Source organism: Portunus trituberculatus, chromosome 49 (genome assembly GCF_017591435.1).
Source record: "Portunus trituberculatus isolate SZX2019 chromosome 49, ASM1759143v1, whole genome shotgun sequence".
NCBI classification, from domain to species: Eukaryota; Metazoa; Arthropoda; class Malacostraca; order Decapoda; family Portunidae; genus Portunus; species Portunus trituberculatus.
Window position 1 is genome coordinate 8,814,186 of NC_059303.1, and position 13,456 is coordinate 8,827,641.

The window sequence follows — 13,456 nt, forward strand, 5'->3', positions numbered from 1 at the left end:
ACTCCCATCACCACCAGACTGCCCCATCTTTCGAACATTCCCTTCACCACTACCACCATCATTGTCACCATCACCAAACCACGTCCTTCACCATCAAAATCACCATCATCCAAACCTTCTCTCAACTACTACTACTAATATCATCATCACAGTCCCATCACCCATCACCCTTAACCCTTCACCATCACCGGGACACCCTATCATTCAAACACGCCTATTGCCATCACCACCACAACCATTACCATACACCCCATCATCAAAACACTCCAGCCATCACATCAACTCCCTTCACCATCCTATCACTAGACATCCTATCATCCAAACACTCCTATCACCAAAACACTCCAACCATCACATCAACTCCCTTCACCACCCTATCACCAGGACAATGGTGCAGTGGAGGGCGGCGGCATCAACAACACTGGGGCTCATCCTCGCAACACAATCAGCGGATGAGTGATGTGTCAGCTGGTGTGCGTAATGGAGCCGCCACTATTGCATCACAAGAGGGCGGGTGTTATTAGCGCCTACCAGAGTGCACTAGAGAGCAGCTCCACACGCTTCACACGCTTCACAGGCTCCACCAACCCCTTCATTCATCATGCACAATGAAATTACTTCCTTGACACCCTGATAGAAGTAAAATATGGACCTTCAAAATTCACACACGTATAGTACAGACAGATTAAATTGCTTTCTTGTGAGTGTGATTGAAAAATACTTATCATACACATGCGAGACAGAGAGATAGCTAGAGAAAGAGAGAGAAAATAGAGATTGAAGTAAAATATGGATCTTCAAAATTCACACACGTATAGTAGACAGATTAAATTGTTTTTTTTGTGAGTGTGATTGAAAAATACTTATCATACACATACAAGACAGAGATAGAAAAAGAAGATAGCGATAGAAGTAATAAATAGACTTTCAAAATATACATACTGGTAATAGAGGAAGATTAAACCACTTTTTACCAGTGTGATTGAGAAATACTTATCATACACATGTGAGAAAGAGAGATAGAAAGAGAAGTACAAAGGAGGAGATAAAAGTAACAAATAGACCTTCAAAATACACATACTGGTAATAAAGGCGGATTAAAGTACTTCCTTACCGGTGTGATTGAAACATACACTTATCAAACATACACGTGCTAGACTAAATATTTGAAACCCTGATAGAAATAAAATAGACCCTCAAAATACAAACACACACACACACACACACACACACACACACACACACACACACACACCACGCCTTCCACTACATGTTATCCACCAGGGAGGGGCAAAAAACTCGTGACAAGGCGGTGAAACATACTGGTCTGAACTTTGCCCTGTGTGGCGTCCTTCGTGCCAGTAAAGGTGAGAAGTGCTTGGTCACGACCCTCACCTGCCTCTTTGAACTAACTCCCCATCTCCGTCCTTCGTCTCAGGAGAGTCAAGACCTTGTATTCTCGGAGTATAAGGGTGACTGTCACTTGTCTTAGAGCTAAGTTCCTGTTTCAGTTTGTTTCTCATGTAAATTTCACTCCACATTTTATCAATAAGACTTCTCCACTCAAATGATAAATGGTATAGGTTAGGTTAACTTGATAGGTTTATAAGAGAGAGAGAGAGAGAGAGAGAGAGAGAGAGAGAGAGAGAGAGAGAGAGAGAGAGAGAGAGAGAGAGAGAGAGAGAGAGAGAGAGAGAGAGAGAGAGAGAGAGAGAGAGAGAGAGAGAGAGAGAGAGAGAGAGAGAGAGAGAGAGAGAGAGAGAGTTACAACAACGGAAAAACAACAAAATAGAAGAGCAAGAAGTGAACCAAAGAAACTCAAAAAGAGAAAACCTGAGGAGTGAAAGAAGAAACACAAAACACAGAGTCGCGAGAAGGTCGAGAAACGCTGCAACAATTCATCGCTGGTGACACGAGGCGCAGAGAACAATACTCGCTTGAAAAATGGGAACAAGCAGCACTCTAAACTGTGTCATCCTGCTCATGTAATTTTATTGCTTCCCCGCACGCTGCCTGTGACTGAATGTGACTGAGTGTGAGTGGGTGTGACTGAGAGCGGGCGGAGTAGGGTGGGGTAATGAGGGATGAACAGGGAGTGATGGGGGAGTGAAGGGACAGAGACAGGAGGCAACAGTGATGGGAGTAGCGAAAAGGATGAGTAGACAGAGAAGAGAAGTGATAGGGAAGTGAATGAGAGAAGGGATTGCAGTGGGAAGGGAGGTAATGAAGGGAATGTGAGGCAGGGAAGTAGTAGTGAATGAAAGGAAGAGGGAGAAACGATGGGAGGCAGTGGATGGGAAAATGAGAGAGCCTGTGAAGGGAACGTCAGGCAAGGAACAAGGGAGTGGTAGTGAAGGGAGAGAAGAGGAAGAAAAGATGGGTTGAAGTGAATGAAAGAAATAGGAGAGCCTGTGTAGGGAATAGCAGGCAGGGAAGTGGTTGTGAAGGGAGGAAAAAGTGAGAGAAACGATGAGTTCAAAAATATATATACAAAAAAGGCCTATATAGAATGTGTATAGCCTACGTGCTTTTCCCCGTGATATAATGCCAGCCTATAGTTTTTCCACGAGTCATATTTAGCGGGGAAACTCGTGGCAGAAACATTCCACAGCCACCATCACCACCACCACCACCACTACCTGCCCCATATACGTATGTTGCTCCCCTCTATACATTTACATATTTCTACTTTATTATGAGCCTGAAATAGTAATGGAACGGTGTGGTGTGTGTGTGGTGGTGTGTGGTGTGGGGATGTTCCGGCAGCAGGGCACGTCTTTTCAGCCCCCACTTACCGCCACTGACCACCCGTGACTATGTATTGTGGTATTGTGGTATTGTCATAAAAACTCCATCAGTCTCCCCATGTCAGTATGTAGAGTGGTGCTGACATATTGTCCACTAGAGTTTCAGATTGTGCCAAAATGCTTCACTCACTCAGTGCCAATGGGTAAACAATGTCACTCAATACAAAAAAAGATATAAAAATACAAAATAGAAAAAATAGACTACATGCATGAATATAACAAAATGCCGGACTGACCTTAATTAAATGCTTGATACAATAGCGATGACCAAACGACATAATGCAATAACTAAACAAAAGAAAATGAAAACAGAAAGGAAAAAGAAAACGACATGCAGGAATATAGCACCGGACAGACTAAAGAATTTCCCTGAACCCAAAGAGCACGGAGGGTTCATCCTTTTGTTTCCAGCGTGGTGTTGCAGACTCAGCCGCCACGCCACAGTGCTGCACGGAAAACAAACACTACATGCACACTCTACCAAAATAGCAACTGTAATGGCGCCCAACCCACTCCCTCCTAACAGCAACAATACACAGTCACCCACCGCCACCCACCACTGGCCTGGCCGCGACACATTCACCTTTTACATTGATGCTCTGATTCTGCCATTTGAGTTACGCTTTTTATGTGCGTAACAGAAAAACAACTCATGGATGATATATAAAATTACGGTTTCATAATTTGGTACATGCTTTCTCTCTCTCTCTCTCTCTCTCTCTCTCTAACAATAAGAAGTTTAGGTTTCATACTCGACAAGGTGCAGGTGATGAAAACAGCACAATGATCGAACAGACGTGTATGGCAATGGGCACAGCAAGCCATAGATAGCCCTCATATGCCACTGATATGTTTACACTCAATAGGATTCGAGTGCCACACTACATCAAAACACGTTACGGGAAATCAGGCTTACAGTAAATATTTTTCAACAGGATACGGGAAATTAGGCTACGTACAATACATTATCTTTTTTTTTTCCTTTCAACACAATACGTTAAATATAAGAAATGTTAAAGAATACAATGGTTGAGTTGCTAATATAGTGTTTCTTTCTTCTTCTGCTGGTTGTTAATACTATTTAGGCGACTTACCGTGTTGGTGGGAGGGTGTGGCGGCCATGACGATCAGCTGACTGAGAGACGCACAGGCATCCCACACCACGCTTTACCTCTATTCATCTCCTTTATCCTTCTTCCACTATTTCTCCACTAATCCTCCACTTGATTTACGTGTTCTCTTCATATTCTTGGCTCTCATGTAAAGAAAACAACTTCAGAAATCAGTTACAAAATGCTATATATGAACTAAACACAGCCTGACACGTTCACTCATAATATTTCCTATTCACTGTTTCATCCACATATACACTTATCCTGCACTTCATACCTTTGCTGCGTGTCCTATAGCGTATCCTGACACTTGCAGGATAAGAGGAAAGGTCAATGATGAGCAACAAGAGCGGATATTGTTAGAATAGCAAGAGTCACATGCCAATAAAGTCACAGGCACAGACGCTGAACCAAGGCTGGGGAGGCGAGCGGGAATGGCGAGGCAGTGAGAAGCTTCGAGTAAATCTGTGAATCTTCAATCTGCTTCCTTGTGAACCTTGTAACACTTGCTGTATTTCCTTAGTCTGGTATTTAGTTTTCCTATAAATTTCTTTGGCGTTTTTTTACATGCATTTATTAGAATACGAAGTATGCTTTGTTTTCTATGTATGTTCAATTAGGTTTAGCACACTCTCTCTCTCTCTCTCTCTCTCTCTCTCTCTCTCTCTCTCATAATTTGATTCTTTTTCTTTTATTTTAGACGTGTGTTTCTTAATTTACTGTTATATATCATATTACCGGTATTTATTTATAATTTTGTCTTTTACTTGTAATGTGTGTAAGAACCACTTTAGTGGATAATAAACAATCTGAATCTGAATCTGAATCTCTCTCTCTCTCTCTCTCTCTCTCTCTCTCTCTCTCTCTCTCTCCGTGAGAATTGTTACATGTGACTGTGAAAAACAGACTTTAATAAAAACTAAAAACATTAAAAGCTGTTCACAATTCGTAACTGAATGCAAAGAGAATTTGTGATTAGCTTTGAAGGAGACAAAAATCACACGGTGAATTGTAACAAGAGGGAAAAGCTCAATAGTTTTATTATTTGACTGTGTGACACAGTTTTATGCTTTTTAAGCAACTCTCTCTCTCTCTCTCTCTCTCTCTCTCTCTCTCTCTCTCTGGCATGACAACCTAATGGAAGCGCCTAGAAGCGAGATATGAAGGTTTGGAGAAGGGGCACGAGACACATTGAGAGAACAAATGTACAGGAGAGGGAGAGAGAGTCATCAAGAATAAATATAGCAAGTAAATCATTCAACTCATCGCACACAAAAACCAGCCAATACGTGAGATGCTACTCACCTCACTGTGCACTTAGGTGACTGCCGGCGGCGGAGGAGGGAAGGCTGCCGTCAGGATATGGTCACCTGCACACGTACAATTTTTTTTCTCCATACTTTATAGTTTGGGCAAGAATACTGACGTGAATACCAATACTGTACTTCCGTGTGTGTGTGTGTGTGTGTGTGTGTGTGTGTGTGTGTGTGTGTGTGTGTGTGTGTGTGTGTGTGTGTGTGTGTGTGTGTGTGTGTGTGTGTGTCTCGCAGGTGCAATGATCACACATAAAGCTGTCAGAAAAGGGCACTTTTATTACGAACTTATACATACAAAATTCAACTTCCGCAGCGGGGCCAGACAGCGCCTCGCCCACGCCTGGCTGGCGGGGCGCTGGGCCACACGCCGGGGTGGGGCAGAGCTCAGGTGGCAGGCTCGCCGCACGCTGGCCTCAGTGACTCACGCACGACACTCGGAAGCAGGAACAAGGTACGTACACTGACGGTAACACAACAATGCACATAACAAAGTACCGTATGGACGAAAACCTTCAATATAAATTTGTTTTCACTGCACACATCATTATGTACAACACTGGACAGGAGTCACTTTTCTCTCAGTATTCATAAATATATTAAGTACCTATGCTCAGGTTACACGTCATCAGAATATATATGTATCTCAGACCGCTCCTTCCTTCCTGCAGGCCACCGGCATGAAACTTGGACATGTTTAGTATTTTCCTGTAAATGTCAAATATTTCACATGTGTAAATTTCATGCCTTTGTATGAAATAGCTGACTATAATTGTACAAAACTCCATTGAATATATATATATTTACGTATTCATGAATACATTTAAGTTGAATGTATATACATATTGATTACCAAACTTCATTGCCAGTCATATCAACATGGATCTATGTTTGCTTCATATAAATCGTAGATATCTGTAAGCTCAAACGCAGACCAGTGTACACATCTTAAACATTAAGAAAATATATTTGTAGAGGAAGAGAAAGCTCTTACAAAACGTTTAGAAACAGAAGCGTTCACCCCAAACATCTCCGGTATCACAGAGGGAGTGCGCGGGATAACCGTATCCGAATAAAATCCCCCATTTTATTCGGATACTGCGACAGCAGCTGCAGAGTGTCTGAGGGAGGCTGCGACCAGGTCTCTCATACACTGTGCATCGGGAGAAGGAGGAAAAGGAGAAGGAGGAAGAAGAGGAGGAGGAGGAGGAAGAGGAAGAAGGATGTGGCAGTGTAGCATCAGGGTCTTGTACTGCCTCAAAAACATGAGTCTGGCGTGGACTGCAAACATTTTCGTTTTCCTTGTGTGTGTGTGTGTGTGTGTGTGTGTGTGTGTGTGTGTGTGTGTGTGTGTGTGTGTGTGTGTGTGTGTGTGTGTGTGTGTGTGTGTGTGTGTGTGTGTTACAGGATCAGGGAAAAGGAAGTTAATACACCGCAGGAAAGACTGACCAGAAAGGAAGAAAGACTGACCCGCGAGATGACAAGGGCGAAGGGAGGGTGTGCCGGTCAGGGTGCTAAGCTAAGGGTGGGGGGGCTGAGGGCGTCACTCGCCAAAAACGTGAACAATGTAGGGACAGGAAACATGGCTCCGAGCTGGAACCAAGTGTGACGTCCTCTCCCACAGAAGTCATGTCCCACTAATGAAAGAAAAGGACGAGAACGCCTCGAATCGCACCAGTTAAGGCCCTGAGTTACTGGTTGCCTCGGATAAAATGGGCTTAACGCGAGCTGCTGTCCACCGACTTTCAACACTCCCAATGCAGAGGCTTATTTTTTTCTTTTCTTATTTTTCCACCGACAGCTGTCTCTCGCTGCGACACGAAGCTGTATCTTTTTCGTAAAGAGAAGGACTCCACATATAAGAAATATCTTTGTTATTTGTGATAAAATCTCTCTTACAATTCGTTATCAAGATTGAAGATTTTTTTTCCGAGCATTCTAAATATAAATGTCAACAGAAATTTCTCTCAAGAAAAGACAAATGAGTGGACGGTTGATTCCACCTGATTTCCCATCCATTTTGACCACCGGAAAGCGGCGTACATTAAATCCTTCTCTCACTCTCACAGTCACCTGTCATCACCTCCCAGGACGTTGAGCGCCGCCAGACACGCTTCCCCCCCACACAGCCACAGCCCGTGCGTTCATAGGTAGGCTTAGCGGCACCAGAATTATCTTATTTTGCGTAAATGTAAGCAAGTTGCAGCTGCTTCGTGTTAGCAAGACACGCAGAGTGACTCGAAAGCCTCAGAAACGTTATGCACCACAAAAATATTTGGACCTGTGCCAATATTATGTACATCAAAATACACCATCTGAGAATCTCCATCAGAAATCGCCAAGGAGGTTTTATCCATAAACCTCGAGTATCTAGGAAGATCTAAAAATGAGTCTTTACATTTACAAAAAGCTCCACAAAGTAGTTCATAAACTCACAGAAAGCTCTTTAAATGAGTTTACAAACTCTTCAGAGCCTCTACATGTGAGCTATTAAAAGGCTTTCCAACTGCACAAATGAGCATTTTAAACTCTGGGGAAGCTCCATGAATGAACTTTTCGACACACAGAAACACTCACGAGGAGCAGATATCAGGACGCCTCATGCCACCACGATCGCCCCGCGGCCCGCTCCGCCACACCCACACGCCCACACATTTCACTTCACACACGCCCGCTCTCTTCACCATTTTCTCTCAAAAGTCTTGAGAACTTTCTCCATGAAGCTTTCCCAAGGAAGAGGAAGATATAGAGGAGGAAGAAGAGGACTTTAAACACGATTCCTGAATCCACAGCTGGCGGCTCCTCCTCTCAATCTTCCTCTTTCTTCCTTCTCTTCTCCTTCTCTTCCTCTTTCCTTTCCTTTTCTCTTCCTTAGTTCAACCACTTCTTGTAACTCCTAACTGAACCCGACCCGCCTCCCCTGTCCGGCCGGCCATCACTGCAAGTTTTAAGTGGACGGCTGCGTTACTCAGGGGAGCGTCGCCACTCAGGGCTGGGCGGGATTGACCTCCACTCCACCTCACCGCCGGACACTGTACAGGAAGCCACACACTCTGGCTGGACCTGACCTTCCCGCAGACTCTTGTTACACTCTTGTTACCTCACGTGATAAATCTGATAGGAAATTACACCAGTTTCAATAGTTTTGCACAGGAATTTTCTTTTATAATGTCAAAAATTAGTTTATCTTTCTACAAAAGGTACCATAACTATACTAGAAAAAAAGAAGAAAAAAGAATAGCTTGTATAAAATATCAAAATTTTATATGATACAAACTATAAGTATGAAATTAATATCTTAATTCCAATTACATTCATACAAATTATATGTTATAACATAGTGGAAAAAAAACTGCATTTGATGAGCACTCCAGACAGTGATGGCGTCCAGTGTCTTGTTTATCATAACTTTATCAAGTATCCGGACTTCTTGCTTCCTTCACGACACCAAGCATTCCACCAGCGTCACCACGCCCTCATGTCCCTGTCTCTCAGTCCTGCACAGCACACCACAGCAGGGACCAGGCCAGGTCCCTCCAAATCTCCAGAGGGGCGTCACCTTCACTGCCACTCCCACCGGTGCATCTTTCAGCACACACTGCTTGCCTCGTCCTCACAGTGATTACATGCATGATACAACAAGCCACACTCAATTTTCAGTTCCTGCTCCCCATGAAAGTATAAAAAGCGCTCGTCGTCATGGCCTCGTCGTCCCCGCGCTGTGTCGTCCCAGCTTCGCTCCACTGTACCTTCGCTTCCCACAATAAGACACGGCCTTAGATTTCCACTGGGAGACGCGGAAGACTTCGATCACTTCAGAACTTGGTAGCAGTGTAGAGGTGGTCGTCAGCCCCTGGGTGGGTGGTGTGGATGATATGGGCGGTGCTGCAGGGGCGGGTGGTGGGAGTGAGGGCGGGGGCGAAGCTCTGGGTTAGCGAGTGCGGCGCTCGTATGGTGAGTGGACGAGCGGGCGAGGCTGGTGACAGGAAGGTCTGCGGGAAAGTTGCCAGGGGACTGTGGACATGAGAGATTAGTGTTATCCTTCTCTGACAGCAATGCATAACGGATTTTTACTTACCACGAATAAAAACAGCAACACATCTCTACGTACAGTACTTCCTGTGTTACATGACTGCCCTACTACACTGTTTTGCCTACAAGTAAAGCTTATACGATATTACAGTAGAAAACAAAAAATATCGATACTACTGAGTAACACAACTATAAAATACATCCCTGACTTGTAGTGAAGAACTCATTTCAATCTCTCATTGTACACATGTAAAAGTTGGAAATTACTATGCATAAGCAGAACAGAATGAAGAAACGAATACACAAGTAGGCAAAATCAACAGGAATATGAAAAGGAGAAAAAATACAACATGAAAAATACAAATAAACTGAAAATGAAGCGAACCAGACATGCGACAAACCAAAGTGAAGCAAAACTGAAAAAAATAAAATGAAATAAGGAGAATAACATCAAACGAAAGAAAATTGAAGACAAAAGAAGAGGAGAGTAAGAAGACGCTACAAATGAGACACAAAAATACACACGAGAGGAGGAGCAAATAGATAAAGAGTACAAATGACACAATAAAGAAAATAGATAAACACAAACAAGGACAAGACAGGGAAAAGGTAACAAAGAGGAGGCCAGGTAGCAGGTAAGGACTCACCCAGAAGCGTAGCCTCCCTCCCCTCCACTGATAACATATGGGTTGCTGGAAGGGGGGTAGGGAGGAGAGACAGGGCGTGGCGCGGGGGCGATGGTGGAGGTGCGGACAGCGACCAGAGTGGAGTGAGGGGCGCAGTAGGGCGGCGGCAACTCCACGGGGCCAGGACCTCCGTCAGACACCGTGCTGGACCGGTCACTCATAGACACTGGAGAAGGAAGGGTTAGGAGATCCAGTGAATAAATAGATAAGAAAAATAAAATGAGTAGGATTCTAATAACATACACACTCTCTCTCTCTCTCTCTCTCTCTCTCTCTCTCTCTCTCTCTCTCTCTCTCTCTCTCTCTCTCCATCCAAACTTTTAAAATTCTGTCATAACTATATTAATATTGAGGAGTTTTCTGAAGAACGCATCCAGTTTCCTAATTTTTCCGACTCACAGCGAATCTGGAACATGTATTGCAACTGTGTACGTGTGTGTGTGTGTGTGTGTGTGTGTGTGGAGTTTAATCTTCTGCTTCCGTTTACACAACTCGAGGCTGAACAGATCGCCACAAAAAACAGTCAAAGTTTAAGAAGTACCGCGAGCAAGAAATTTTCGTAAACAAGAAAAAGAAAAGACAAGAAAAAAAGACTCCCGGAGCGGCTCAAATAATATTGCTACTCTAATATTCATTGAGTACGAGCGTCGAGAGAAAATCCTAATTCTAATCTATCCATTGCAGAACTTGAATGGAAAAAAAGGGGAAGATAAAATACCAAATATAACTTCTCCTGTGTGTGCGTAATTCATTCACGACCCATAACTTTGGACGGAAACCTCGGCCTTTCATCCAATCTGAGACTTTACTATTCAAATTCCCCCAAAAAATAAAGAGAGAGAAAAAAAATGAAGCAGTAAAATATAGTAAGAGAAATGAGAAATGAACAGAATCGCTTCCTTCTCTTTTCACAGGAATACATAAAGAAAGAAGAAAAGAGATAGAAAGATAGAAAAGAAAATGATAAGAAGAGCCATATAAACAAGATATCATCAACGAATAAGCAAAAACTTCTCTTTGTTATTTATGTATTTGCTTTTGTCTTTAATGGAAAACTAAAAGAATAAAATAAAAAAAAAGATGTAGGAAAAGTATATACAACTTTGTGTGTGTGTGTGTGTGTGTGTGTGTGTATGTGTGTGTGTGTGTGTGTGTGTGTGTGTGTGTGTGTGTGTGTGTGTGTGTGACGGCGAACTGTTACCAAACTCTCCAACATGTGTCTTTAGTTTTCAAATTCTCTGCACGTAACTTATCGCTAAAACTTTCTCTTTCTCTCTCTTTCTCTCTCATTCTCTCCTTGCTTTGTTTGCTCCACACTGTAGGGTCAACACACCTCCTATCCATCTCCCTCCATCTTCCTTCATCTTCCTTCGTCTTCCTTCTCCCATTAATGACCACATAACCTTGTAAGTCCCTCACTCACCACCAAATCCTCTCTCTCCCTCCTCTCCTATCCTTCTCTATCTCTCTCTCTGTGCTCTCCCCCAGTCTCTCTTTCCTCTCATCCCCCTATCCATCACTTTCTTAGCCCTTCCTCCTTCCTCCATCATCATGTAAACTTGCCTCATTATCCCCATCTACGCTATCATCAATTTCCATTTAACTATTTCTCTTTGACTCTCGACCGGCAGGGAAAAAAGAATAGCAGGAAAAAAGGAGGTCGGCGGGGAAAAAAAGGATATGAGTCTGAGGAAGGAAAATAATGTAATTGAGAAATCTTACGAGGGAGACCAAACTAGAAGAGCCTAAGGGAGTAATTATCAGGTAGTTAGGAGAGATGAAATTAATATAATGGGTCTGAGAGAGAGAGAGAGAGAGAGAGAGAGAGAGAGAGAGAGAGAGAGAGAGAGAGAGAGAGAGAGAGAGAGAGAGAGAGAGAGAGCAAAGCAAAAAAGAAGAAAGTACAGCATCACACCTATTCGTTCTGTAAGAATATAGAGAGAAGGAAAGAAAAAATGGATAAAGAAGAAGAATGATTAACGAAAGGAAGAAAATGGTATGGAGAGAGAGAGAGAGAGAGAGAGAGAGAGAGAGAGAGAGAGAGAGAGAGAGAGAGAGAAAAGGTGCCCAGTGGAGTTGGGAACAAGAGAGACACAGCACTGGGACAAGGCGGAAACAGGTCTAGGATAGGGGGTAGAGAGAACGAGGGAAGGAGGGGAAGAGGGGGGAGTGCCTTTTTTAGGAGGGCCGCCATCAAAGGACCCGGCGCAGTGCATAATTGATTAACTGGTAAATTGGCGGGACTGCTGGGCTGGTTGTCATTCAGAGCAGGGGGTCCAGCTGAACCTAATTTAAGCACTGACTAAAGAGTTGAGGTGATCTGGTTACTGTGCAGTCTGAACTAAATTACCTGCCTCAATTTCATTTGAAAGCCACAACTGGTAATTTTTTCTATTTTTTTTCTAGTTTTTTTTTTTTATATCAGTTTATTTCTTTACGAGTGTCTGCATTATGCGACATTCAATCCAGGTGTTATTTTCCATACTGGCATGATTTCCCTCTTATTGATGATTTTTTTTGCTTATATTTTCGTTATTTGAAACTCACTCCTGATTACTATTTTCTGTCTTCGTATTTTTATTTACGTTATTTTTTTGGCTAACTAGTATTTTCTGTTCAAATTACGTACCTTTATTTCATCTGAAGGTCACAGAGTCTCTTATTAATCATGTACAACTAATTCTAACAAGTACATAATCACAACTAGACTTAAGGCTCAAAATGCGTGCCTATATTTCATCTAATGTCCCTACAACTTTTATTTCTTTCTAAACAGAGTAATTTATCATCGGCTCATACCACATATCTTTATTTAATTTGAAACCCATTTGTAATCTCTATTTTTTCTCTCTGACGAAGCATATTCATTTAAATATGTGGCTGGGTATGGAAAAGTGTGGAAGTCTGTCCCATACCTCAGCCACCTTCCTGCTGGTGTGGTAGAGACGTAAACATCTTTCACCAGAGACATTATTTGTATAACTGTTTAATATGGAAGCGAAGACAAGAAAATAATTAAGTACACATAAAAAAAATAGAAATAGAGACAGAGAAAACCAGATATAGGAATGAAATGAAATAAAACGATACTAAGTTGTACTGAAAAAGATGAATAACTGATTGGAATGAGTGAAGAGAGAGATGGAGAGACCTTAGTTTTGAAGTGGATGCTGACGATTATGAACAGGTTAAAGCTTAGGTTACAAGTCAATTAATAAGTCATCATACTGCTTTCACTTCCAATGAGTCTTGCGTAATATTTCTTGAATCTCAATTAATTTCATTCCTCCCCTCTCCGGCAAAAAAAGGAAGAAAAGAAACAGAAGAATGAGAAAAAAAAGTATTAAGTTGTTCTGATACAGACGAATAGCTGACTGAATTGTGCGGAGAGAGAGAGAGAGAGAGAGAGAGAGAGAGAGAGAGAGAGAGAGAGAGAGAGAGAGAGAGAGAGAGAGAGAGAGAGAGACAGACAGACAGACAGACAGACAGACAGACAGACAGACTGA

At 42.6% G+C, this 13,456-nt stretch overlaps 1 protein-coding gene across 8 annotated transcripts in view; it reads right to left on the reverse strand.

Annotated features, from left to right (window-relative positions):
- Nucleotides 1-5,491: 5,491 nt before the first annotated feature.
- The window catches only part of LOC123499144 (protein shisa-like-2A), a 242,311-nt gene continuing 234,346 nt past the window's right edge, over nt 5,492-13,456 (reverse strand). For all 8 annotated transcript variants that reach the window (XM_045246808.1, XM_045246815.1, XM_045246814.1 and 5 more), the window contains 2 exons: nt 9,912-10,116; nt 5,492-9,246 (listed from right to left, as the gene is read on the reverse strand). In XM_045246808.1, the coding sequence (XP_045102743.1) occupies nt 9,048-9,246; nt 9,912-10,116 (404 nt within the window). In that variant the 3' untranslated portion in view covers nt 5,492-9,047. The remainder of the gene's footprint in view (nt 9,247-9,911; nt 10,117-13,456) is intronic.